Genomic DNA, 27,318 nt, shown 5'->3' on the forward strand with positions numbered 1-27,318 from the left:
TTTTATTGCTGAGTATAACATCACATGGTATGGAATATCCCTTTGATTGGTTTAGGTCAGCTGCCCTAGTGATGTTTCTCTCCTCACTTTTTGCCCATCCCCTAGGAGGGTTAGAGAAAGGCCCAATACTGTGCCACCACAGCTCAGCAATAGACACAACACTGCTGTGATAAATCTGTTGTTCCAGCTACAAGTACAGAGTACGGCAGTGTATGGGCTGCTGCCGGGAAAGTTAACATTCCAGCCAGACCCAGTACACCAACAAGAAGAACAGTTTAATTTTTTAATTTTTAAATATACCATAGGACTACGCGGTTCAACTGTCAATCATCTCGGAGAGTTCAAGGAGGAGGTCATCCTCGTCCTTCCCTGGGTCTAAGTCAATTTCGGCTTCCAGTCTGCCTCCTGAGATTTCCCATAGTAGCTTCTCAAAATCTTCATCCGCAGATAAGGGCGCGTTCCCCGCGGAACTCAGCTGGCGTGTGCGTGCCTCTTCTAGCTGGGAAGAAGCTGAGGTCGAGGTCTCGAGATCGATTTCCATCTGCTCCTCAAATCTTGCCGGGCTTCCAAGACGCACTTCAGGTCTTGGGAGAGCAAGAACAATCAGGATATGCCATTTTTTAACGGGAAATCCGTTTTCTGCAAACCGGCTCTTCAAACTGTAGGCAAGCCCTCCTACGCTTCAATCTTACACAGGGATTGTTATCAATCGACCCAGGGCTACATTTAGAGCCCGATGTGTTACCAGCTACATTTTTAAGTCTGGGGGTTTATCCGTGAAGGCAGGGCACCTGGAGTTGAGGTGGCATTCTTGAGGACCAAAAGGCAGAGGACACTACTCCTCATCTATCACCTCACGAGGAAGTAGAACTTCACCTCCTCCTCGTTCAGGTATTCAGACAACCCAAGAAGTCACTGGAAAGCTGTGCTGACTTGCAGCATTTAAAGAAAGCCGAATTAAGCAATCCTGCTAGATTTCCTGCTAGAAAGTGGTTTCAGGTGACTTATTCCTTTGATGGATTTTGGCTTTAATTATCTCAGAACCCTCATTTTTTCCCACATGTGACAGAACGTACGTTTCCCTGGGGATATACACTGATTAAGAAAAAGAACAAGTTGGGGTTGTCACCTGTTTGGGGGATTTTCTTCAAGTCTGATGGCTGGGATGTGCTCCGGCACGTCTGAAACACCCTAGAAAGCAGCAAAACAGTATTTATGACACATGGGTAAAAGATTCCTTAATAGCTTTTTCCTCCACACTGCTTCTCCTCTGGCATTGCGGAGCCGTGGCCAAAATACAAAACCAAGGTGCTCCTGAAGAAAGTTCACATTCACCTGGACGTTACTCATGCTCTTGTGTCTTTTAAGAACATGGCATTAATGGACAAAATCCCCCACACCAGAGAAATCACAGCATCAGAGTACCGGTTCAAGAGTGCCATTCATCTCCTAAATACAGAAGGGTTCTACAAGCATCCTGGAGACAGCTCCCGGATTTAAAAGGAAATAGAAGGCCTGCAGAACGTTTGAGTTTTCCACCTTTTCTCCTAGAGGAGGGTAGAAATTTAACAAGGGATCCATCTCTGCATTAGCCCCTGGCCTTACCATGGCTGCTTTTTTGGCTGGAGGTCCCATCATGTCAGCAGCAAAGGCAGTCCGTAGTTCCACAGCTGCTACGGCAGAGGGATAACTCCCAGGTGCCTTACGTTTCAGTGCCTTCTTCTTGGGGAAAGTGACTTTCCCACCCGAAGGCTTCGCAGATGTCATCAAGTTGGCTAGAGTAAAAGGAAGAGAGAACTGATACAGTCTTGCTCCGCCTCAGGAAAAATCCAGGTTCTCTTCATCATTTCCACAGTCCTTCTACACCGCCATTGCCTGGATTCTCAGGAATGTTTTCCACATAGTAAACTCTGTCTACCAACAATCCATACAAAGGAACAAAGAAACCCAATAGCTACAGTAAATAATAATCCAGGACAAGGGAAACCTCAGACACATAGCAATCCTAAGTGCCAGCTAGGTTCACAAATCTAGACAGCTTTTATAGTTAAAGTCCTGCTCCCTCTAGGAAAGGAAAAAGCAGCAGTTAGAGTAGGACAAGAGTGTATGCAACTGTTGTACCAGCTTCCTCTCCCTTGCAGTGATGTCCCACAGTTAAGTTGTTCTACACCGTCCAAATTTGTCGTGTCATTTTCTAGTCTCCCGTTCCTTACCTAACATCTGGCTGGCAGGAAAAGAAACAAACTAAGAAAAAGAAAGTACACACTTCGCTTCGTAGCATTGCGTGGCAAAATGCACCCAGCCAGAGTTACAGCATGAGAATCGTCATCTTCTGTCTGTATTTCAGAAGACAACCTAAGGAACTCTTAACCTTCAACACTTACTTTTAGCTTCCTGGCCCTGAAATTGAGCTGCCACTTTCCCTGCTGGTTCAGTATTAAAGAAGCCAGCAGTAGATTTGACAGCAGCTTCCTCCTTCCGAAGCTTCTCTTGTTCTCGCTGTTGCCACTTCTCCCAACGGCTCTCTTCAAAGCTCTTCTCTGGACATTTACGAGTTCCACTCTGCTGCGTGGGCTAGAAGGAAAGAAAAGTAGTGCATGAATAGGACAAAAAAAAATAAAAAAATCCGTGCGTGGAGATTTCGTTAAGAAAATCTGATCAGCAATCCCTCCAAAATGGTCTTGATGTGGAACAGCATATTAATATCCTTCAGGTTACTGTTGTTGTTTTTGTGGTTTTTTTTTTTCCATAAAATTCTGCATGTAACAAGAGCCATGCTTTACTATGGACACAGTCTCGCATATCTGCAATATCCACTGTGGCAAGCTTCTTTAAACAGCTAGGGTGTTCTGCTGTACATCTATTTATCACATTCTTTTTAAGCAGCAGAAAGTCATACAAGTTCCCCTATACAGTATCCACTGACAGACTGATTTCCTTCAACACAGAACTCTGGCCTTCCGTATTAAATCCTTCACGTCTGACAGCTCAAGTCAGTAAGAACAAAAAGAATTCCCTCCACGTTAACCGTGTAGATTTCAGCTGGTGCTAACAGGGTTTCTTTGTTGCTGTGGTATAAACAGACTGATTCCAAGTTTGGGGATTACAGAGTTGTCTGGAAATGCTGCTGGCGATAGGATTTAGACTGCACTGCAGCTCCTACCAGGTGCTGAAGGGTAAGAACACACTCAAGAGGGTGGCACACGGTGAGTAACAAAACTTGGCAGAATTATCAGAAATTGTACGAATGGATGTGTGTCTTCACAGAGGACTCACCCGTACATCAGCTACAGAGGAAAGGGTAGGAAAAGGCCGGTTCAATTTCACTGCCTTCTTTTCTTCTTTTTCAGGTGCTTTAAAAAAAGACAAAAAAAAGTTTTGTCAACGGCAGAAATAAAGAAAGCTGGGTACTTGTTTCCTTTGAGCATCTGTGCATCCTCGTGTCCCATGAGAGAGAGAGAGAAAGGCTACAATGTGCAATCCATTCGCCCGGACAGAGCGAGCTGCTTCTTGGACTCACCCTGAATTTTGCTCTTGCTAGGGGATTCTCCTGCTTTTTTCTTCTCTTCTACCAAGCGATTATTCTTGTTTTCAGACAAGGCTTCAGGGAAAGTTTTGATGCGACCTGCACGAGCAGGTCTTGCCCCTGCGCTGGAATCTTCAGTTTTACCATGCCCTTCAGCCTCGCCTTTGGCTTGAGTTTCGCGTCTCTGAAGAGCTTTCTCACGACGGATTTCCTCCAGTGTTTTCACATGGATCTCTCCCATCGGCTTAGCAGCCTTCCCTGTCATCATCAAGAAATGAGGAGAAGCACCAACATTTCAAGAGAGTCCAGCAATATTTTAAGTCTCCAAAATTTGTCAGAGCACTAAGGAAAACTAATCTGGAGTGTTCCCAATAATGCATCTTAGAACAATATCCTTAGAACAACATTCTCCTCCTCCTCTGAGCCACTTGTATTTTGAAGACCAGCCCTACCCAGAGAGAACTGCTACACAGAAATGCTGCTTTACTTTATTACTTTTTCAGACTGCATTTCAAATTCCTGCTCCTGGCAGTGGTTCTATTCTAATGGTACGTAACGGTTCACAGAAGCAGCTAAAAACCTTGACAAGGCACAAGTAGAAAAGAAACACACACCTAGAGCCAGATTTCTGATAGTGGCTGTCAGAAGAGCTTCAGCACTCAAGCAAGAGGCATCAGTTCTTTGTTTTCGTTTACATTAGTTTTTAGGGATGGATGAAAGCAGTCCAAGTTCATGGAAAGGAAGGAGGAGAAAGCATATTTAATATCTAGCTGTTACCTCTCTCAGTGCTGGTCTGTTTAGGAGGTAATCCCAGCCTGTCCTTCAGAGACTTGGCAACTTGAACTGCAAAACAGAAACAGAACGAATTAGGGAGGCTGCAGAATGTCAACTTCAGGTTCACAGTTCAAAACAAGACAGGAAAGGTAACTTTGAATCCCAGTGATTACGACCTCAGCCAACATGCAAAAAGAAACATCACTGGAAAAGGACAAACAGAAAGACTAAATACAAAACCCAGGAATCCATTCCAGATGCCTGTTCAGTACCTGGATCTCTCTTGGGGGCTTTGTCAGCATTTCCCGGAGCCTCTACCTTCTTCCCCAGCCTTTCAGCAAGGCTGCGCTTCACTGGAACGGTGCTTACATCATCTTCAGAGAAAACAAGGAATATTGTAAGAACTTTTCTTTGCAGGAAGGTTTGAGAACAGTCAACAATAAGCTTCTATTTTTCAAGCATATTTTCAGAGAATTGCCTTTCAGCTGCTAAATGATTTTTTTTATTTTTTTTTTCCATTTCTGCAGTCAACACAGATCTCCACTGCAATGTATTTTCCTTTCATACCTCAAAAATACTCTTTAATGCAGTCATATATAGAAGGCAGCACCTACGTCAAAGCTCATAAAAAGTTCTTACCTGCGGAGGCTTTCCGTTTTCCTTGTCTATCAGCAAGATCTAGTCGAACCACAGGTTCCTCCCCTAAAACAAAAGGGAATTTTTTTTCTATTTCACAGAAACCAGTAGCCAACAGAAATATTATCCTGTTAGCCCATGTCCCAAAAAACCCAGTCAGACACTGTTTTGACAGCTAAACCACATAAACTCATATTTTAACTGTAATTAACATAGAAAAAAAATCTTAAGAGTCTCAGTGCTTCCTCCAAATTCCAGCTGAGATAGTAGAGCGTGAATCTGAGTCTGCTTGACAGCTATACTTTGTGCAGAACAAAGCTGCATAAGCAAGCAGAATATTATTAGGTACAAATGCTGAGAAATAGTCCTTTCTAAGGTGAAAGTCTACGAGTAAAAGTACTTTTTTCCCTTTAAAAGGCATTTGCACGGCTCTAAACAATTTATACACAAACTCCTGTCATACTGTGTCCACACCTGCCACTGTCAGCCTCTTTAATGCTTCAGAAATTGCTTCTTATATAGCACTGTCTTCTACAGCTCTTTCTTCTCGTTACTCTTCTGTTTTTCAGTTACCCCCCTATTGAACTCCTAAGTAGAATACACTAGGACAAAACATCTAGGACTCTAGATTCTCTCTGCAGCTTTAACTACTACACAACACGTTGCTCTTCAGACAGGAATAAGAAATTTCCTTCCTAGTTTCACACAGAACTTTACACAACAGACCAGCTAAAGCAGGAGTGGTTCTAAGCTTTCCTCCAACGTTTCAGGTTCTGTCCACTGACTGCCAGACAAAGCCACCAGTGACCTGGCCAGACTGCCTGCCCTATCGCTAGTCAGACCTCGGGTCATCTGTGATTTAGACATTCATGTACAGCACAGATTCCTTCAAGAACCAAAGATTTAACACAATCATTTACAGCACAAATTCCTTCCAAGAACCAACACATGCTCACCATCATCATCTTCATCATCATCTGCAGCATTGATTACAACTGGAGGGTGTGTAGGGCTTGGGACATTTTCAGAGTTTTCCACTTTCATCACCCCCTTAGCTGTGGAGAGGGATTTGACTGGACAGAAAGTTTCTTTTGCTGCAGTGACATCTGAGCCACTTTCAAATCATCGTCCGCGGACTCAGGCGGACTTGGCAGTGTAGCTAGAGGAAGAGGAGGATCATCGGTAATATGGCAGTTTAAAACTTTGACCACAATGCAAAGAGATGGTAGGAAAGGCAGATAACCCGCACAGACAACGAATTCAGCATCTCCTTTTGCCCATCCCATCACTGTTTACACCGGGAACAATGACTTCCCTTCGAACAACAACACATCTCCCTACCACCCAGCAAAAGATGAAACAACAGGAAGCAAACTGCAAGGCAAACATCACACAAAGCAAAGAGAAGCCGAGCACGAAAGCAGAAAACAAACACCAGCAGTACACTCGGTTTAACTGACCACCTATGACTGCAGACCTTTTCCTGCACTCACAAATGAACAGTTACCTGATGCCCCCTACAGGATTGGCACCCACTAAGTAATACTCAACATTAAGTCTTCAGCGCTTAAAGAAAAAGGACCTAAACTCACTCTTGCTTGGTGGGAAGAATTGTCCATCGATGTAACGTCCCTTTGCATGATGAAAAGCACAGTTGGCTTTCTGACAGCCTCCCGGCTGGTTCTCCCAGTAGCAAGGAATCTCACTGCGCTTTTTCTGAAGACAGAAAGAAAGAAAAGCTCGTGATAACACGCACCTGAGGCTTGCAAAGAGATGCACAGCTCCAGATCATGACAGCTGTCACAACACAGTGCTGAAACATCATTCCAAAGGTCAGGTTCTCAGTTAAGTGGAGTATTTCTGGGCATATTCACAAAGTTTGCATAAGCTGCAACCACTATGCACATTTAGATTTGTCATCATTCAGTTTGAGAAGACAGGCACTCGCAGACATCAGTTGAGGGTGGGTTAAACTAATACACCTAGGATTATACTAGGACTATTCAGAGGGAAAAAGAACATCCGAAATTGCCTAGGTTAACCCTGTCTAGAACTACTTCTTGGAGACTTAGTTCTTCTGCACCTTTAACTTTCCCCACTTCCTACCCCAGGCAGCTAGAACAGCGTTAGCTGAAGGACTGTGGCTCAGAAGAGACCTGAGAGTTCCTTATCAAGCCTGCTCCCATGAGGATAGAACAGCCTGTTTATTACCCCCCTGCTCCAGCAGGTTTTAGCAGTCTATTTAACAGCTATTCTGCATCTGTTGAGAAAACTGTCAGCATCTAATAAAAAAAAAACACATATATATCTTGCTAAGACATACCTAAGGCATTGATTTTATTTCCCTCTGCTTCCTCCCACCCCCTCTCTTGGTAACAGAAACCAGTAGGATTTGGAAGCAAACGAATCTATCCTGCAAAAGCACAATCAGTCCACCTAGGGCACTGAAAAAGGCTTTTGTTGATTTATTTTGAGAACACATCCTTAGGCACTCACGTCAATTTCCATGTGTCTGAATCGGCAGACATTCCTGAAACAACGACCCTCCTGCCACAGCTTGCAGACCGTCTCATTGCCCAGAGCAGCTTCGCAGTGGCGGTAGGCACATTTGTCTCCCTGGAACCAAAAGGAAACCAACAAGGAAAAGAGAGTACAGCCTCAAAAATGGCCATGCTGCTGCCTAATGTTGCTACAACTGAATTCAGAATCTCTCTGGTTCTCAAGTTAACCACAGACCAGTGTGCTTCCTCCTCCTAATCTACTCCTTCCTGAAAAAAATGGGGAAACAAAGCAAAGCAAAGGAAAGCCAGCCATACCTTGGTACAGGTAGAATAGAAATAGAAGTAGCAATCGTCTCCTTGTTTAGACATGCCGACGAGTTCTGCTAACAAGCTCGGCTTCTCTCCACAGGGACTTCCTCTGCTCTTGGAGAGAGCTGTCTTCACCCTTGCTTGGGCTGAAAGTCTTCTACTGGCTTGTGAGCAGGGAAATCTTCTTTTTAAAAGTAACCCTAAAGAAAGTAACAAGCGAAAAATAATGAGGAACGAACAGTTTTCCAGCTTTCTTCAGTTGATCAAATCAAGTTATCAGTCTCTCAAAGAGAGCAAAGCCTTTTTCCCAAATTCTGGAAATACACACCAACAGGTGTCATAAGCTTTGCCTTTGCTGAAGGAAGATAAATAACACAAAGAAAATCTGTCTAGTTTGTTTTACAGGCTTGTCTTTCTCAGTATGGAACAAATGGACCTCCCTGGTCTATCTTTGCAGTTGGCTATTCTGCCTTTGTCCTGGAGAGAAGAGCAAGAAAGGAACAAATCTATTTTTGCACTCCAAAAACGCATTAGAGGAGGATTATCACACCCACCTAAGGGTACTTCCTTGTTTGTTTATAAAGCACCAAGTATTTCTCTTAGACAGTCTCTGTTGCTGGCTTGTTTTGTGCCTTCCATTTATAATAATGATATTAAGATGCTTACCCCTTGGTTTTTTTGTTTGTTTTTGTTTTTTTTTTTTAAAGAACAGTGGAAGTGGAGAGTCGGATGACAAGCAAGAACAAACACCAGAAACTCCGTGTTCTGCCCCTGCTTTTTAATCAGCCAGCATCACCCCGGCTGCAAAACAGCCTCTGCTGATTTACCTGCTTGTTAAAGCACCCCACAGGCTGCAAGTGCGGTGTGCTAGGTGTCAAGTTCTAGTTAACGGTGCACAGGGAACCATTCATCTTCCCACAGTCGAAGCACAGAACAGCCTCTTGCTAACAGAACTCCTCCCTGCTGCTGCAAGAAACCTCATGGCCTGCAGGAAAACCTCAAGCTAAGAGTTCCAAAGCAAAAGCAGAAAACGCATGATTTGTACTCTTTATATTGGAGTGAATTCTAGCTGCTAAACGCTGCCTACATCTGAGGGCATGTTCTGAGGCTGGGGGGAAGGACACTCAACACCCACTGACAGCAGAAGTGCAAAGATGCCAGCCAAGAAGGCAAAGGTTAGAGCTGAACGCTGCCTCAGCTTCCTCCAGCAGCCAGCTGGGGGTCACCTTTCACCACGCTCTCTGAGACTCTGAGCCCCGAGTTACCGCAGCCGCCAGCTACAGCTGCTCCTTGCTGGCCCAAACTATTGGAAGAGTCTTCAAACTTCAGGGACCTGTTTTATGACAGCCTCAAGATCAAATTAATCTGTTCCTGAAGGCGCCGACTGTCCTGGTGTTTCTGCAGCTGTCAAAGAACAATCCTGAACCGAGGCACTCGTCTGATCAGACAGTGCTTCGGCACGGATTTCTCTTTAGCTTGACACATCAAGGTGAAGAGGAATCGATTCTTGCAAGCACCCTCTCAAGCAGGGATCTAATAAGGTGACCAGAACGACAGATCTGTTGTGCAGATCTGAGCACGTCACTCTGCAGGGAATCACTTTCAAGCCTAAGATGTTTCACCCATCTCCCTGCCCCAGAGCGACACAAGTAAAGCTCTTAAGCAATTGCTAACCTGTTCTCAGTGCTCACGAGTCCCAAATCACTCCTTTTACAATATACAAACCATGGCAGCTGGCACCTAGTTGGCACACGGTGACACTGCACACGTTGGCAGTGTCGTCAGGAGCTGGGAAGTCAGGGGTGAGGGGGTTAAGGGAAACCCACCCATCAGTTTAGCAACTTGGCTCCCGTAGGATACTTCCTACGGCGGGAGTTTTAGCAAAGCCACTCAGAGGGACCTGCTGGCTAATTCAAACGGGACTTCTGCTGGAGCAGGCAGAAGGCAGCAGGGTCTCAGGAGATATCCAGTGGGCATCACTGTCAGTCTGTGGCAGTTTGGGGTCCAGCTATCAGTGGTTATGTGTGGTTTTCTCTGCTTCACTTTCTCCAAAGCTGTGAAAAAATATTTCTGTTACAGCACTCTACAGTCCCACGTTACGGATGGAACCAGCTGCATCAACTTCCAGTACGACGGTGTTGGAAAAAGGTGCCTTTGGTGGTCAGGAGCACAACAGCTCTGCTGATGTGTTATTTAAGTGTGTTCTTACATCTGAGTTTCCTCATAGCAGCATGTAGCTGAGGGGGTCCAAGTTTCCCAGGTAAGGTTTATGTTTTTTCTCCTACCAAGCACCAGCTCAGTATACAAAGCTCTGTTAATAACACCCAAGCATGCAGATGTTAAACTGAAACTGCTTTTCAACCTATTTGTTGTTCCGAAAATAGCTTAAGACACCATCTTCACAGGGTCAAAATTCACATGGAAGTACAGAAAAACCCAGAAGCGCTTCCTGAGCTTCAGTTTACCAACAACACCATCGGATTTAGATCCTGGCCTGGCAGCCAGGATGCAGGGTCTGTAAGCATTGCTGCCATGTGCAAGTGCCAAGGCAGGTTTCTGGCCTGCCCTGACTAAAATACCTGTTTTTTTAATACAAACAGCGTGCCAGGTACGCTGTAATGCCAATGTGCCAGGTCAATAGAGGATGTCAAACAACAGAGGCGTTTATCCTCATTTCTGGCATGAAAACACTTTTAACAGCATTCTTTTCACCAAGAAACCCCTCTCTGTCTTCTCCAATGCTCCAGGATCTGCTGCAGCAGCTGCGCTGCTACAACCCACGTCTTTGCCAAATCTTTTCAAGAATTGTGCTTTACCTCGGCAACGTTGAGGTCACTCCTCTTCCTCCTCCAGCTGAGGAAGCAGCTCGCTGGCTCTGCCACACCACAGGTGCGGAAGCGAAAGCTGGCAACACAGGAGTCAAACTCTCAGTGCTCACGAAGCCACCAGGGCAGAGGGCTGACACAGAGGCACCCCGCATCCGCTCTCCCTCCCCGCTGCGAGGCTCGCAGCAGCCCCGACCCGAAGCGCACACAATGCTTCGCATGGTGATGTCACCGCTGATTCTGAGTCCCCAGGTGAGGATCTGCCTCACCACTCTCAACGTTGGTCTTGGGTTTTGTTGGTTTTTTTCTTTTAAACATTCACAGCTTATGGGAAACCATCAGGTAAACCACACATGGCTAGGGAAGAAGTCCCACACGAGGGAAGTCCGTGCTTTTCTTCCAGGCAGTGGCACGTGCTTTAACACGCCGCGTTCGACAAAGCAGCTCTCCCCGTTTTGCTCAGTGGCAACAGGCACGACTGCAACGCACACAGGTGGAGGCAGCACCTGCAGGTCCCAAACCCTTAACCGGTTTGTAGAGAGCACCAATTTTTGAAGTAGTGGTTTTCCCTTAATCCATAACCCCTTCTTGCCTTTATTTATATCGGGTGGCTCTCCTCTATTTTCCTCCTCAGTGTCTGAGCAGACACTGGGAAGCCTTTCGGGAGGAAGGGCACTGCTGAAGCTCCTACATCTACTCTCCGAGAAAAGAGAGTATGTTAAAGAATACGGATTTCCTTTCTTTTTCCTTTTGTAAATACAATTTCTGAAATCAACGCTGCGGCCTGGCAGCAAATACCTACGGGACTAGAGAGGATTCCTCATCCTCACTGTAACGTTGTAGTTAGCCTCCCAACGAACCCATCTCCCCAGGAAGCGGCCATTTGAGATGGGAAGGGGCAGAGCAAGAGGAAGCTCTCCTTAGCCTAGCTCTTCCCCCAACACCACCTCGCCACCCAGCACCAAATTCAATTCACCTGCTCCGCCCGATCAGTCGATAGGGCGTCCGACGCTGGCACACGCCACAGCGGTGGTTCTGACGTGGCTTAAATCACCTATCCACAGAATATCTCGGCTCCGTACGCTCCAATAACGCAGTAGTTGAGAAATAACGCCCAGAGCTCACACTCTGAGTGCAGCCCAACAGCACCGAAGCACCGGGAGGCTAAACATTCCCAACCTGGCAACAAGGCTGACCCAAGCAACAGCACGGAACCCTTCTGCACCTTCAGCGTGGACATCAGCGGAAGGAAACACAGATTTTTTTTTTCTCCTGGGGCTGCACCGCTCAGGGCCAGCAGAGCAGTGCTTCCCCTTCCCTTCTGTGTCTGTGCCAAGATCGTGCCTCGTCTCTCGAGTCCTGCCCGTGATGGTGCCTGGCCTCAGCCCCTTGAGGCGGCCATTCCTCCAGCACCGCAGCTCTCTTGGCAAGCTGCGAGTCATTTGATGTCTTGTCACGGCTTTCCAGAGCCAGGCACACAGGTTCCGGAGAAGGCTGGGGCAGGACAAGCCTGCTTTAAGCCCCAAACCTGCCTCCTTTACTGTCTCCTCTCAGGCCAGGCCTACCCTCCGGGCCCAGCAGCACTCATCCTGCCTGCCCCAGGACCCGCAGGTTGCGCCCTGTGGTAGCAGCAAAGAGCCCCCCAAATGTCTGTCCTGGGGTACACAGGGGTGAGGCAGCCCCGTCACTGCACAGACACCCACGGGACACGTCACCAGAGCCGCTACCGGCTTGGCAATTAAGGACGTGGGAGAGGAGCCCACGTCACGCAAGCATTCGTGGCTGCCCTGGACAAAGAAATAAACATTGGCTGGTTTTCTCCCCATTTAAATAGCTAAAAGCACCGCTAACAGTTGATTTCTTTGCGTCCAGCCTGTACTACGTTTAAAGAAAGAAGCAGCTTCTGCTGAGGAGGTGGAAGATGCTGTCAGCAGAAACACCGTGCCTAGAATGCGAGCAGGGAAGACAGCGATGCTGCGAAATAAAGCTTTTACAGCCGCTTCAGATCAGTTGGCCCGGGCTCCAAGGGTCAGACACCCAGCTGGGAAGATTGAATTTCCTCCTCGATAGCCTTGCCCAGCTCAATCTTGCCATCCTGACTTGGCTCCAGAGAAAGCCTCTTATTAAAGGCACAGAGAAACAATAGCTTCTCGGCCAAAAACTAGGAGTTAAAGCAAGCCAGTGAAAAAACTGTGCTTGGGAACAAGAACGTTTCAGAGGCTAGTTGATTTTATTTCTCATCGTCACTCGTGTCATGGCAAAGGGCCTCTACAGAGGCAAAAGAGTCTCAGCACTGAGGTAGGACATAGCTCAAACACCATCCCCAGAAGGTGGAGATCATAGCCTTGACTCACCCTAAAGGCATCGCAGAAAGGGCCCCAGGTAAGAGGACAAGGAGGAGTTTTGCTCTAGGGTTAGTTTGTCACATAGCCCAGGAGCCACTGGCTTTGCCTAGCATTTGACAACTGATTCTGGACCTTGAATGGACGAAGCCATACTCTGCCTCTGAATAATGAGGCTTGCATAGAGAGAAAACCCACACTGCCTATAGGGACTCTGGCATAGCAGTGGGGTTGCTTCTTGATCCCCATCCCTCAACACAGAGACGCGTGGTTTTGTCCCAACATTAAGTATTTACAACAAATTCAACAAGCGCTTTTCCTCTGCCAGCAGCAAATGCCTGAGGGCCCCCACAGCTTCACAAATCATAGCGGGAAGAGCCTACCGTGCCGCAAAAAGTTCGGAAAATAATTCAAAATTGATCTGCTAGGGGAAAAAAAGAAATACAAATCAATGGCTGGTGGCAGGGTACACAATACACCCGAATCTCAGCTCTGTCCTCCGCAGGGTCAGTGCCCACGCCCAAGCGCGATGCTGATGGCACCCGAACATTTGCTGTAGCAGGCAGCAGAGCCAGCAGCTCAGGGGAGCAATTTTTAAAACCAAGAGGCACTTAAACAACCCTTCATCGACCCCGTGACTGCGGCAGAGTCCCGACTGCTCGCCCCGGATTCCTCACACCAACAAAAAGCACCAACCAAAGCCTGGGGGAACTTTGGTACAGCACAATCGGCATTCCCTTGCCTGCAAACTTATCTTGGACTGATTTGTGGGAAAACACATCTTGGGGGCAAAAATATGAAGAAGTCTTGGAACTAGAAGTTAGTAGCTTCGTGCCATTGGAATCTTACTATGTATGTGTACAAAGGCGTAACCCGCCTAAGGGTATGGGAAAACAGGATTGTATAAATACGGGTACTACTTATGTGGGAAATCAGACATCTTGTAATCAAACAATTGATATTAGTACAACTAGCAGTTGGGCAAATTCAACCAGCTGGCCAGTTCCAGAAGGAAAAGGGTGGTATTGGCTATGCAATGATACAGCCCGTAAGGTCTTGCCCGAGAACTGGAAGGGGACTTGCACTCTTGGAGCAGTAGTCCCCAATATGACAGTACATGATGTAGTGCCTCGAGGTTACTTGAGAAATCATATCCGGAGAATGAGACAAAAAATTAACAATCCATTGATAGAGAGACACACCGCTTTTCATAGTTTTGTTCGATGGTTTATCCCATGGTTAGGAGTGAGTGAATTGGAAAAGGCAATAGTTAATATTTCTGCAATTATAGAGAAGTTAGAAAACAAAATTCCGGATGCTATAAAGGCTCAACAAGAAGAGAGATCTAGTTTATCACAGGTAGTATTACAAAATCGGATGGCCCTAGCCTTGTTATTGGCCACTCAAGGGGGAGTCTGTACAGTAATAAACACAAGTTGTTGTATGTATGTAGATCAGAGTGGAAGGATCTCTACCGACCTGGAAGAAATATGGAAGCAGACAAGGATCCTACATGAGAGCAGTAAAGATGATCTTTCATATTTAGTTTAGTTTTAGTGAAATATGGAATAAGTTAACCTCCTGGTTGCCCAATTTCTAATGGTTGAAACAAGTTTTCATTGCTCTAATCGCAGTAGTAGTGTTAGGAATATTTGTGTGCATGTTGTTTAGATGCCTGCTTTGTTGTGTTACTGCAACTAATAGAAGCATCTGATGCAAAAGAATTTGCATGGGAAAAGAAAAGGGGGGATTGATTAAGGAGGCATTGGGGAGGCAAGGACAATCCCCAGACAAGGACTGTATATCTCGAAACAAGACACTGGAACTCATGATAAGGAAGCGGCAGACGGACAGAGAAACAAATGGAAGGACTATAAATCTCAAAACTGGACATTGGAATTCATTATAAAGATACAACAACTGGAAGAATTGGAAACAACCAGCGCTTGCAATTAAGAAACATGCCAGCTCAGCAGATTCCTGACCTAAGGTGAAAAGTACACTGTGAGGAAGACTCGGGGTCTTCCTCCCAAAGACCCCTGCCCACAATTCTTGGGAGGCTCTACGCAGGCAAAAGGTGCCAAAAGGCTAATTAGCATGAGAAGCGAGGGGAGGCGGGGATAGGTAATGAATATGTATAGGCGCTTGTAGAATATTGAGAGATTGATTGTAGAAATTCAAGACTGCTTTCCGCCTTGGGTATGCACGATAGGTGGAGAGATCCCCCGTGCATCCAGCGCTGCAATAAAGAATATACCACTTCAAGGAATTTCAGCTTTGATCTTTGAACCATGGTAGAGCAGGGCTTGGGGTGAAGGGAAAGCGAGGGCAGGTGGGCGCAGCCTCTGAGCTCTCCTTGTCCTGATTTTTGGTTTTTCTCCTGGAGCCGGCAGAAGTCCCCGTGAAGTCCTTCGGCACGATGAAGGCCTGCGTGAGCTCCAGCAGCAGTTTCATTGGTGAAGGTTTTCCCTGGTGGGGCCGGGGCGTCACAGCACACACACACACACACACACACACAGAGTGTCCTGGTTTCAGTTAGCACAGAATTAATTTTCTTCCTAGTAGCTGGTGGAATGCTGTGTTTTGGCTTAGGATGAGAAGAGTGCTGATAACACCCCGATGCTTTAATTGTTGCAGAGCAGAGCTTATACTAAGCCAAGGACATCTCAGCCTTTTGCTCTGTCCTGCCAACGGACAGGCTGGGGGTGCATTAAGAGCTGGGAGGGGACAGACCCAGGACAGGTGACCCAAACTAGCCAAAGGGGTATTCCATACCATCTGACGTCATGCTAAACAATATATAGGGGTGGCTAACCGGGGGAAGGGGGCCGGACTGTTCGGGGTTAGGCTGGGCATCGGTCAGCGAGTGGTGAGCAATTGCATTGTGCATCACTTGTTTGTACATATTATTATTATTTCCCTATTATCACCATATTATTATTATTGTTATTATTGTTATTATTATTTTGTTATTATTATTTTCCTCTCTTATTAAACTGTCTTTATCTCAACTCACGGGCTTCACTTTCCATTTCTCTCCCCCGTCCCAGAGAGGGAGGGGGGAGGGTGAGCGAACGGCTGCGTGGTGTTTAGCTGCCGGCCGGGTTAAACCACGACACAGAGACGCGTGGTTTTGTCCCAGCATTAAGTATTTACAACAAATTCGACAAGCGCTTTTCCTCTGCCAGCAGCAAATGCCTGAGGGCCCCCACAGCTTCACAAATCATAGCGGGAAGAGCCTACCGTGCCGCGAAAAGTTCGGAAAATAATTCAAAATTGATCTGCTAGGGGAAAAAAAGAAATACAAATCGATGGCTGGTGGCAGGGTACACAATACACCCGAATCTCAGCTCTGTCCTCCGCAGGGTCAGTGCCCACGCCCAAGCGCGATGCTGATGGCACCCGAACATTTGCTGTAGCAGGCAGCAGAGCCAGCAGCTCAGGGGAGCAACTTTTAAAACCAAGAGGCACTTAAACAACCCTTCATCGACCCCGTGACTGCGGCAGAGTCCCGACTGCTCGCCCCGGATTCCTCACACCAACAAAAAGCACCAACCAAAGCCTGGGGGAACTTTGGTACAGCACAAGAGAAGGGAGTGGGGGTAGCGGAGCCGCATGGCAGAGCTGCTGCTTTTCACCAGTTGATCATCCCTGATAACTGAAAGTAAGGCTGGGTGGCTGACCCCCACCCCCACTCCTGGCAGCAACTGTGGTCCACAACACACTGGAATAACGATTCTGCTCCCTCCCACCCCTACAGCTTCATCATCTGACACGGGTACAGTCAAAACAATGGCATACACAAGTAAAAGTCAAGAGTCGACATAGTAACTCCAGGATTTGGGTATCAACTGTCCGAGAAATCAGAACACCGAAGCTTCACAATGTGCCCGACATCGAGTTGTGCCAAGGGGGGAGGAAGGAAGAAGCTTTCCCTTTAAGCCTTCAGAGCATCGCTCCATCAGAAGATCGATTTGCAGCCACCGTGGCGTGCCAATGGAGATCTTTCTGTGCCAAAAGAAGTGCTTTGTCCTCTCGATATCGAAGGTAGCCACCTATAGTTACAGAACGGATGCACAAGACCTTAACTCTGACCAGCAGGGAAATTTAGGACAACTGAGTGCAGATCCTGCCAATTTCTACCACTTCGGACTGTGCTTTAAGTCTCATTGCAAAGCCTCAGTTAGAAAAAGGATCACCTCGGGGTATCCAACAAGAAGAACAGTTTTAATTTTTTTTTTTTTTTTAAATATACCATAGGACTACGCGGTTCAACTGTCAATCATCTCGGAGAGTTCAAGGAGGAGGTCATCCTCGTCCTTCCCTGGGTCTAAGTCGATTTCGGCTTCCAGTCTGCCTCCTGAGATTTCCCAAAGTAGCTTCTCAAAATCTTCATCCGCAGATAAGGGCGCGTTCCCTGTGGAACGGGTATCCAACTGTGGTGGTTTTACCATGCTGGGCAGCTAAACCCCACAACCGCTCTCTCACTCCCCCTCCTTTAGATGAGGAGGGGGAGAAGTAAAGCAAAGAACAACTCACGGGTTGAGATAAGGATAAATTAATTAAAGGGAAATAATAATAATAATTAAATAAAGACTACCATGAACTAAACAATTTAACTAAGGGGAAATAAAAAGGGAAAGGGGAAAAGGGAGGGGAAAAGAGAAAATAAAAAGAAAAAAATAAAAAAAAAATCTTCATCCGCAGATAAGGGCGTGTTCCCCGTGGAACTCAGCTGGCATGTGCGTGCCTCTTCTAGCTGGGAAGAAGCTGAGGTCGAGGTCTCGAGATTGATCTCCATCTGCTCCTCAAATCTTGCCGGGCTTCCAAGACGCACTTCAGGTCTTGGGAGAGCAAGAAAGAACAATCAGGATATGCCATTTCTTAACGGGAAATCCCTTTTCTGCAAACCGGCTCTTCAAACTGTAGGCAAGCCCTCCTACGCTTCAATCTTACACAGGGATTGTTATCAATCCACCCAGGGCTACATTTAGAGCCCGATGTGTTACCAGCTACATTTTTCAGTCTGGGGGTTTATCCGTGAAGGCAGGGCACCTGGAGTTGAGGTGGCATTCTTGAGGACCAAAAGGCAGAGGACACTACTCCTCATCTATCACCTCACGAGGAAGTAGAACTTCACCTCCTCCTCGTTCAGGTATTCAGACAACCCAAGAAGTCACTGGAAAGCTGTGCTGACTTGCAGCATTTAAAGAAAGCCGAATTAAGCAATCCTGCTAGATTTCCTGCTAGAAAGTGGTTTCAGGTGACTTATTCCTTTGATGGATTTTGGCTTTAATTATCTCAGAACCCTCATTTTTTCCCACATGTGACAGAACGTACGTTTCCCTGGGGATATACACTGATTAAGAAAAAGAACAAGTTGGGGTTGTCACCTGTTTGGGGGATTTTCTTCAAGTCTGATGGCTGGGATGTGCTCCGGCACGTCTGAAACACCCTAGAAAGCAGCAAAACAGTATTTATGACACATGGGTAAAAGATTCCTTAATAGCTTTTTCCTCCACACTGCTTCTCCTCTGGCATTGCGGAGCCGTGGCCAAAATACAAAACCAAGGTGCTCCTGAAGAAAGTTCACATTCACCTGGACGTTACTCATGCTCTTGTGTCTTTTAAGAACATGGCATTAATGGACAAAATCCCCCACACCAGAGAAATCACAGCATCAGAGTACCGGTTCAAGAGTGCCATTCATCTCCTAAATACAGAAGGGTTCTACAAGCATCCTGGAGACAGCTCCCGGATTTAAAAGGAAACAGAAGGCCTGCAGAACGTTTGAGTTTTCCACCTTTTCTCCTAGAGGAGGGTAGAAATTTAACAAGGGATCCATCTCTGCATTAGCCCCTGGCCTTACCATGGCTGCTTTTTTGGCTGGAGGTCCCATCATGTCAGCAGCAAAGGCAGTCCGTAGTTCCACAGCTGCTACGGCAGAGGGATAACTCCCAGGTGCCTTACGTTTCAGTGCCTTCTTCTTGGGGAAAGTGACTTTCCCACCCGAAGGCTTCGCAGATGTCATCAAGTTGGCTAGAGTAAAAGGAAGAGAGAACTGATACAGTCTTGCTCCGCCTCAGGAAAAATCCAGGTTCTCTTCATCATTTCCACAGTCCTTCTACACCGCCATTGCCTGGATTCTCAGGAATGTTTTCCACATAGTAAACTCTGTCTACCAACAATCCATACAAAGGAACAAAGAAACCCAATAGCTACAGTAAATAATAATCCAGGACAAGGGAAACCTCAGACACATAGCAATCCTAAGTGCCAGCTAGGTTCACAAATCTAGACAGCTTTTATAGTTAAAGTCCTGCTCCCTCTAGGAAAGGAAAAAGCAGCAGTTAGAGTAGGACAAGAGTGTATGCAACTGTTGTACCAGCTTCCTCTCCCTTGCAGTGATGTCCCACAGTTAAGTTGTTCTACACCGTCCAAATTTGTCGTGTCATTTTCTAGTCTCCCGTTCCTTACCTAACATCTGGCTGGCAGGAAAAGAAACAAACTAAGAAAAAGAAAGTACACACTTCGCTTCGTAGCATTGCGTGGCAAAATGCACCCAGCCAGAGTTACAGCATGAGAATCGTCATCTTGTGTCTGTATTTCAGAAGACAACCTAAGGAACTCTTAACCTTCAACACTTACTTTTAGCTTCCTGGCCCTGAAATTGAGCTGCCACTTTCCCTGCTGGTTCAGTATTAAAGAAGCCAGCAGTAGATTTGACAGCAGCTTCCTCCTTCCGAAGCTTCTCTTGTTCTCGCTGTTACCACTTCTCCCAACGGCTCTCTTCAAAGCTCTTCTCTGGACATTTACGAGTTCCACTCTGCTGCGTGGGCTAGAAGGAAAGAAAAGTAGTGCATGAATAGGACAAAAAAAAAAAAAATCCGTGCGTGGAGATTTCATTAAGAAAATCTGATCAGCAATCCCTCCAAAATGGTCTTGATGTGGAACAGCATATTAATATCCTTCAGGTTACTGTTGTTGTTTTTGTGGTTTTTTTTTTTTCCATAAAATTCTGCATGTAACAAGAGCCATGCTTTACTATGGACACAGTCTCGCATATCTGCAATATCCACTGTGGCAAGCTTCTTTAAACAGCTAGGGTGTTCTGCTGTACATCTATTTATCACATTCTTTTTAAGCAGCAGAAAGTCATACAAGTTCCCCTATACAGTATCCACTGACAGATTGATTTCCTTCAACACAGAACTCTGGCCTTCCGTATTAAATCCTTCACGTCTGACAGCTCAAGGCAGTAAGAACAAAAAGAATTCCCTCCACGTTAACCGTGTAGATTTCAGCTGGTGCTAACAGGGTTTCTTTGTTGCTGTGGTATAAACAGACTGATTCCAAGTTTGGGGATTACAGAGTTGTCTGGAAATGCTGCTGGCGATAGGATTTAGACTGCACTGCAGCTCCTACCAGGTGCTGAAGGGAAGAACACACTCAAGAGGGTGGCACACGGTGAGTAACAAAACTTGGCAGAATTATCAGAAATTGTACGAATGGATGTGTGTCTTCACAGAGGACTCACCCGTACATCAGCTACAGAGGAAAGGGTAGGAAAAGGCCGGTTCAATTTCACTGCCTTCTTTTCTTCTTTTTCAGGTGCTTTAAAAAAAGACAAAAAAAAGTTTTGTCAACGGCAGAAATAAAGAAAGCTGGGTACTTGTTTCCTTTGAGCATCTGTGCATCCTCGTGTTCCATGAGAGAGAGAGAGAAAGGCTACAATGTGCAATCCATTCGCCCGGACAGAGCGAGCTGCTTCTTGGACTCACCCTGAATTTTGCTCTTGCTAGGGGATTCTCCTGCTTTTTTCTTCTCTTCTACCAAGCGATTATTCTTTGTTTCAGACAAGGCTTCAGGGAAAGTTTTGATGCGACCTGCACGAGCAGGTCTTGCCCCTGCGCTGGAATCTTCAGTTTTACCATGCCCTTCAGCCTCGCCTTTGGCTTGAGTTTCGCGTCTCTGAAGAGCTTTCTCACGACGGATTTCCTCCAGTGTTTTCACATGGATCTCTCCCATCGGCTTAGCAGCCTTCCCTGTCATCATCAAGAAATGAGGAGAAGCACCAACATTTCAAGAGAGTCCAGCAATATTTTAAGTCTCCAAAATTTGTCAGAGCACTAAGGAAAACTAATCTGGAGTGTTCCCAATAATGCATCTTAGAACAATATCCTTAGAACAACATTCTCCTCCTCCTCTGAGCCACTTGTATTTTGAAGACCAGCCCTACCCAGAGAGAACTGCTACACAGAAATGCTGCTTTACTTTATTACTTTTTCAGACTGCATTTCAAATTCCTGCTCCTGGCAGTGGTTCTATTCTAATGGTACGTAACGGTTCACAGAAGCAGCTAAAAACCTTGACAAGGCACAAGTAGAAAAGAAACACACACCTAGAGCCAGATTTCTGATAGTGGCTGTCAGAAGAGCTTCAGCACTCAAGCAAGAGGCATCAGTTCTTTGTTTTCGTTTACATTAGTTTTTAGGGATGGATGAAAGCAGTCCAAGTTCATGGAAAGGAAGGAGGAGAAAGCATATTTAATATCTAGCTGTTACCTCTCTCAGTGCTGGTCTGTTTAGGAGGTAATCCCAGCCTGTCCTTCAGAGACTTGGCAACTTGAACTGCAAAACAGAAACAGAACGAATTAGGGAGGCTGCAGAATGTCAACTTCAGGTTCACAGTTCAAAACAAGACAGGAAAGGTAACTTTGAATCCCAGTGATTACGACCTCAGCCAACATGCAAAAAGAAACATCACTGGAAAAGGACAAACAGAAAGACTAAATACAAAACCCAGGAATCCAATCCAGATGCCCGTTCAGTACCTGGATCTCTCTTGGGTGCTTTGTCAGCATTTCCCGGAGCCTCTACCTTCTTCCCCAGCCTTTCAGCAAGGCTGCGCTTCACTGGAACGGTGCTTACATCATCTTCAGAGAAAACAAGGAATATTGTAAGAACTTTTCTTTGCAGGAAGGTTTGAGAACAGTCAACAATAAGCTTCTATTTTTCAAGCATATTTTCAGAGAATTGCCTTTCAGCTGCTAAATGATTTTTTTTATTTTTTTTTGCCATTTCTGCAGTCAACACAGATCTCCACTGCAATGTATTTTCCTTTCATACCTCAAAAATACTCTTTAATGCAGTCATATATAGAAGGCAGCACCTACGTCAAAGCTCATAAAAAGTTCTTACCTGCGGAGGCTTTCCGTTTTCCTTGTCTATCAGCAAGATCTAGTCGAACCACAGGTTCCTCCCCTAAAACAAAAGGGAATTTTTTTTCTATTTCACAGAAACCAGTAGCCAACAGAAATATTATCCTGTTAGCCCATGTCCCAAAAAACCCAGTCAGACACTGTTTTGACAGCTAAACCACATAAACTCATATTTTAACTATAATTAACATAGAAAAGAAATCTTAAGAGTCTCAGTGCTTCCTCCAAATTCCAGCTGAGATAGTAGAGCATGAATCTGAGTCTGCTTGACAGCTATACTTTGTGCAGAACAAAGCTGCATAAGCAAGCAGAATATTATTAGGTACAAATGCTGAGAAATAGTCCTTTCTAAGGTGAATGTCTACGAGTAAAAGTACTTTTTTCCCTTTAAAAGGCATTTGCACGGCTCTAAACAATTTATACACAAACTCCTGTCATACTGTGTCCACACCTGCCACTGTCAGCCTCTTTAATGCTTCAGAAATTGCTTCTTATATAGCACTGTCTTCTACAGCTCTTTCTTCTCGTTACTCTTCTGTTTTTCAGTTACCCCCCTATTGAACTCCTAAGTAGAATACACTAGGACAAAACATCTAGGACTCTAGATTCTCTCTGCAGCTTTAACTACTACACAACACGTTGCTCTTCAGACAGGAATAAGAAATTTCCTTCCTAGTTTCACACAGAACTTTACACAACAGACCAGCTAAAGCAGGAGTGGTTCTAAGCTTTCCTCCAACGTTTCAGGTTCTGTCCACTGACTGCCAGACAAAGCCACCAGTGACCTGGCCAGACTGCCTGCCCTATCGCTAGTCAGACCTCGGGTCATCTGTGATTTAGACATTCATGTACAGCACAGATTCCTTCAAGAACCAAAGATTTAACACAATCATTTACAGCACAAATTCCTTCCAAGAACCAACACATGCTCACCATCATCATCTTCATCATCATCTGCAGCATTGATTACAACTGGAGGGTGTGTAGGGCTTGGGACATTTTCAGAGTTTTCCACTTTCATCACCCCCTTAGCTGTGGAGAGGGATTTGACTGGACAGAAAGTTTCTTTTGCTGCAGTGACATCTGAGCCACTTTCAAATCATCGTCCGCGGACTCAGGCGGATTTGGCAGTGTAGCTAGAGGAAGAGGAGGATCATCGGTAATATGGCAGTTTAAAACTTTGACCACAATGCAAAGAGATGGTAGGAAAGGCAGATAACCCGCACAGACAACGAATTCAGCATCTCCTTTTGCCCATCCCATCACTGTTTACACCGGGAACAATGACTTCCCTTCGAACAACAACACATCTCCCTACCACCCAGCAAAAGATGAAACAACAGGAAGCAAACTGCAAGGCAAACATCACACAAAGCAAAGAGAAGCCGAGCACGAAAGCAGAAAACAAACACCAGCAGTACACTCGGTTTAACTGACCACCTATGACTGCAGACCTTTTCCTGCACTCACAAATGAACAGTTACCTGATGCCCCCTACAGGATTGGCACCCACTAAGTAATACTCAACATTAAGTCTTCAGCGCTTAAAGAAAAAGGACCTAAACTCACTCTTGCTTGGTGGGAAGAATTGTCCATCGATGTAACGTCCCTTTGCATGATGAAAAGCACAGTTGGCTTTCTGACAGCCTCCCGGCTGGTTCTCCCAGTAGCAAGGAATCTCACTGCGCTTTTTCTGAAGACAGAAAGAAAGAAAAGCTCGTGATAACACGCACCTGAGGCTTGCAAAGAGATGCACAGCTCCAGATCATGACAGCTGTCACAACACAGTGCTGAAACATCATTCCAAAGGTCAGGTTCTCAGTTAAGTGGAGTATTTCTGGGCATATTCACAAAGTTTGCATAAGCTGCAACCACTATGCACATTTAGATTTGTCATCATTCAGTTTGAGAAGACAGGCACTCGCAGACATCAGTTGAGGGTGGGTTAAACTAATACACCTAGGATTATACTAGGATTATTCAGAGGGAAAAAGAACATCCGAAATTGCCTAGGTTAACCCTGTCTAGAACTACTTCTTGGAGACTTAGTTCTTCTGCACCTTTAACTTTCCCCACTTCCTACCCCAGGCAGCTAGAACAGCGTTAGCTGAAGGACTGTGGCTCAGAAGAGACCTGAGAGTTCCTTATCAAGCCTGCTCCCATGAGGATAGAACAGCCTGTTTATTACCCCCCTGCTCCAGCAGGTTTTAGCAGTCTAATTAACAGCTATTCTGCATCCGTTGAGAAAACTGTCAGCATCTAATAATAAAAAAATAGATATATCTTGCTAAGACATACCTAAGGCATTGATTTTATTTCCCTCTGCTTCCTCCCACCCCCTCTCTTGGTAACAGAAACCAGTAGGATTTGGAAGCAAACGAATCTATCCTGCAAAAGCACAATCAGTCCACCTAGGGCACTGAAAAAGGCTTTTGTTGATTTATTTTGAGAACACATCCTTAGGCACTCACGTCAATTTCCATGTGTCTGAATCGGCAGACATTCCTGAAACAACGACCCTCCTGCCACAGCTTGCAGACCGTCTCATTGCCCAGAGCAGCTTCGCAGTGGCGGTAGGCACATTTGTCTCCCTGGAACCAAAAGGAAACCAACAAGGAAAAGAGAGTACAGCCTCAAAAATGGCCATGCTGCTGCCTAATGTTGCTACAACTGAATTCAGAATCTCTCTGGTTCTCAAGTTAACCACAGACCAGTGTGCTTCCTCCTCCTAATCTACTCCTTCCTGAAAAAAATGGGGAAACAAAGCAAAGCAAAGGAAAGCCAGCCATACCTTGGTACAGGTAGAATAGAAATAGAAGTAGCAATCGTCTCCTTGTTTAGACATGCCGACGAGTTCTGCTAACAAGCTCGGCTTCTCTCCACAGGGACTTCCTCTGCTCTTGGAGAGAGCTGTCTTCACCCTTGCTTGGGCTGAAAGTCTTCTACTGGCTTGTGAGCAGGGAAATCTTCTTTTTAAAAGTAACCCTAAAGAAAGTAACAAGCGAAAAATAATGAGGAACGAACAGTTTTCCAGCTTTCTTCAGTTGATCAAATCAAGTTATCAGTCTCTCAAAGAGAGCAAAGCCTTTTTCCCAAATTCTGGAAATACACACCAACAGGTGTCATAAGCTTTGCCTTTGCTGAAGGAAGATAAATAACACAAAGAAAATCTGTCTAGTTTGTTTTACAGGCTTGTCTTTCTCAGTATGGAACAAATGGACCTCCCTGGTCTATCTTTGCAGTTGGCTATTCTGCCTTTGTCCTGGAGAGAAGAGCAAGAAAGGAACAAATCTATTTTTGCACTCCAAAAACGCATTAGAGGAGGATTATCACACCCACCTAAGGGTACTTCCTTGTTTGTTTATAAAGCACCAAGTATTTCTCTTAGACAGTCTCTGTTGCTGGCTTGTTTTGTGCCTTCCATTTATAATAATGATATTAAGATGCTTACCCCTTGGTTTTTTTGTTTGTTTTTGTTTTTTTTTTTTTTAAGAACAGTGGAAGTGGAGAGTCGGATGACAAGCAAGAACAAACACCAGAAACTCCGTGTTCTGCCCCTGCTTTTTAATCAGCCAGCATCACCCCGGCTGCAAAACAGCCTCTGCTGATTTACCTGCTTGTTAAAGCACCCCACAGGCTGCAAGTGCGGTGTGCTAGGTGTCAAGTTCTAGTTAACGGTGCACAGGGAACCATTCATCTTCCCACAGTCGAAGCACAGAACAGCCTCTTGCTAACAGAACTCCTCCCTGCTGCTGCAAGAAACCTCATGGCCTGCAGGAAAACCTCAAGCTAAGAGTTCCAAAGCAAAAGCAGAAAACGCATGATTTGTACTCTTTATATTGGAGTGAATTCTAGCTGCTAAACGCTGCCTACATCTGAGGGCACGTTCTGAGGCTGGGGGGAAGGACACTCAACACCCACTGACAGCAGGAGTGCAAAGATGCCAGCCAAGAAGGCAAAGGTTAGAGCTGAACGCTGCCTCAGCTTCCTCCAGCAGCCAGCTGGGGGTCACCTTTCAGCACGCTCTCTGAGACTCTGAGCCCCGAGTTACCGCAGCCGCCAGCTACAGCTGCTCCTTGCTGGCCCAAACTATTGGAAGAGTCTTCAAACTTCAGGGACCTGTTTTATGACAACCTCAAGATCAAATTAATCTGTTCCTGAAGGCGCCGACTGTCCTGGTGTTTCTGCAGCTGTCAAAGAACAATCCTGAACCGAGGCACTCGTCTGATCAGACAGTGCTTCGGCACGGATTTCTCTTTAGCTTGACACATCAAGGTGAAGAGGAATCGATTCTTGCAAGCACCCTCTCAAGCAGGGATCTAATAAGGTGACCAGAACGACAGATCTGTTGTGCAGATCTGAGCACGTCACTCTGCAGGGAATCACTTTCAAGCCTAAGATGTTTCACCCATCTCCCTGCCCCAGAGCGACACAAGTAAAGCTCTTAAGCAATTGCTAACCTGTTCTCAGTGCTCACGAGTCCCAAATCACTCCTTTTACAATATACAAACCATGGCAGCTGGCACCTAGTTGGCACACGGTGACACTGCACACGTTGGCAGTGTCGTCAGGAGCTGGGAAGTCAGGGGTGAGGGGGTTAAGGGAAACCCACCCATCAGTTTAGCAACTTGGCTCCCGTAGGATACTTCCTACGGCGGGAGTTTTAGCAAAGCCACTCAGAGGGACCTGCTGGCTAATTCAAACGGGACTTCTGCTGGAGCAGGCAGAAGGCAGCAGGGTCTCAGGAGATATCCAGTGGGCATCACTGTCAGTCTGTGGCAGTTTGGGGTCCAGCTATCAGTGGTTATGTGTGGTTTTCTCTGCTTCACTTTCTCCAAAGCTGTGAAAAAATATTTCTGTTACAGCACTCTACAGTCCCACGTTACGGATGGAACCAGCTGCATCAACTTCCAGTACGACGGTGTTGGAAAAAGGTGCCTTTGGTGGTCAGGAGCACAACAGCTCTGCTGATGTGTTATTTAAGTGTGTTCTTACATCTGAGTTTCCTCATAGCAGCATGTAGCTGAGGGGGTCCAAGTTTCCCAGGTAAGGTTTATGTTTTTTCTCCTACCAAGCACCAGCTCAGTATACAAAGCTCTGTTAATAACACCCAAGCATGCAGATGTTAAACTGAAACTGCTTTTCAACCTATTTGTTGTTCCGAAAATAGCTTAAGACACCATCT

At 45.8% G+C, this 27,318-nt stretch overlaps 2 protein-coding genes and 1 pseudogene across 2 annotated transcripts in view; all 3 read right to left on the reverse strand.

Annotated features, from left to right (window-relative positions):
* Positions 1-269: 269 nt before the first annotated feature.
* Positions 270-6,506, reverse strand: LOC113840801 (zinc finger CCCH domain-containing protein 11A-like). The gene is made up of 10 exons (XM_038168280.2): positions 5,893-6,506; positions 4,940-5,002; positions 4,573-4,674; positions 4,304-4,369; positions 3,521-3,784; positions 3,277-3,353; positions 2,385-2,574; positions 1,606-1,775; positions 1,130-1,191; positions 270-584 (listed from the first exon to the last, which is right to left on the reverse strand). Exons 1-10 carry the CDS (start codon positions 5,978-5,980, stop codon positions 317-319), a joined length of 1,350 nt encoding a protein of 449 aa, XP_038024208.2. The 5' UTR covers positions 5,981-6,506; the 3' UTR covers positions 270-316.
* A 926-nt stretch (positions 6,507-7,432) lies between these two features.
* The window catches only part of LOC113841274 (uncharacterized), a 61,380-nt gene continuing 41,494 nt past the window's right edge, over positions 7,433-27,318 (reverse strand). Inside the window, exons 35-39 of the mRNA XM_072028638.1 lie at positions 18,783-18,952; positions 18,307-18,368; positions 17,532-17,757; positions 10,563-17,376; positions 7,433-7,946 (exon numbers count right to left, since the gene is read on the reverse strand). Of these exons, the coding sequence (XP_071884739.1) occupies positions 17,185-17,376; positions 17,532-17,757; positions 18,307-18,368; positions 18,783-18,952 (650 nt within the window). The 3' untranslated portion in view covers positions 7,433-7,946; positions 10,563-17,184. The remainder of the gene's footprint in view (positions 7,947-10,562; positions 17,377-17,531; positions 17,758-18,306; positions 18,369-18,782; positions 18,953-27,318) is intronic.
* Positions 18,812-27,318, reverse strand: part of LOC113840558 (zinc finger CCCH domain-containing protein 11A-like) — a 29,007-nt pseudogene continuing 20,500 nt past the window's right edge.

The sequence above is a fragment of the Anas platyrhynchos genome, chromosome 27, assembly GCF_047663525.1.
Source record: "Anas platyrhynchos isolate ZD024472 breed Pekin duck chromosome 27, IASCAAS_PekinDuck_T2T, whole genome shotgun sequence".
NCBI lineage: Eukaryota > Metazoa > Chordata > Aves > Anseriformes > Anatidae > Anas > Anas platyrhynchos.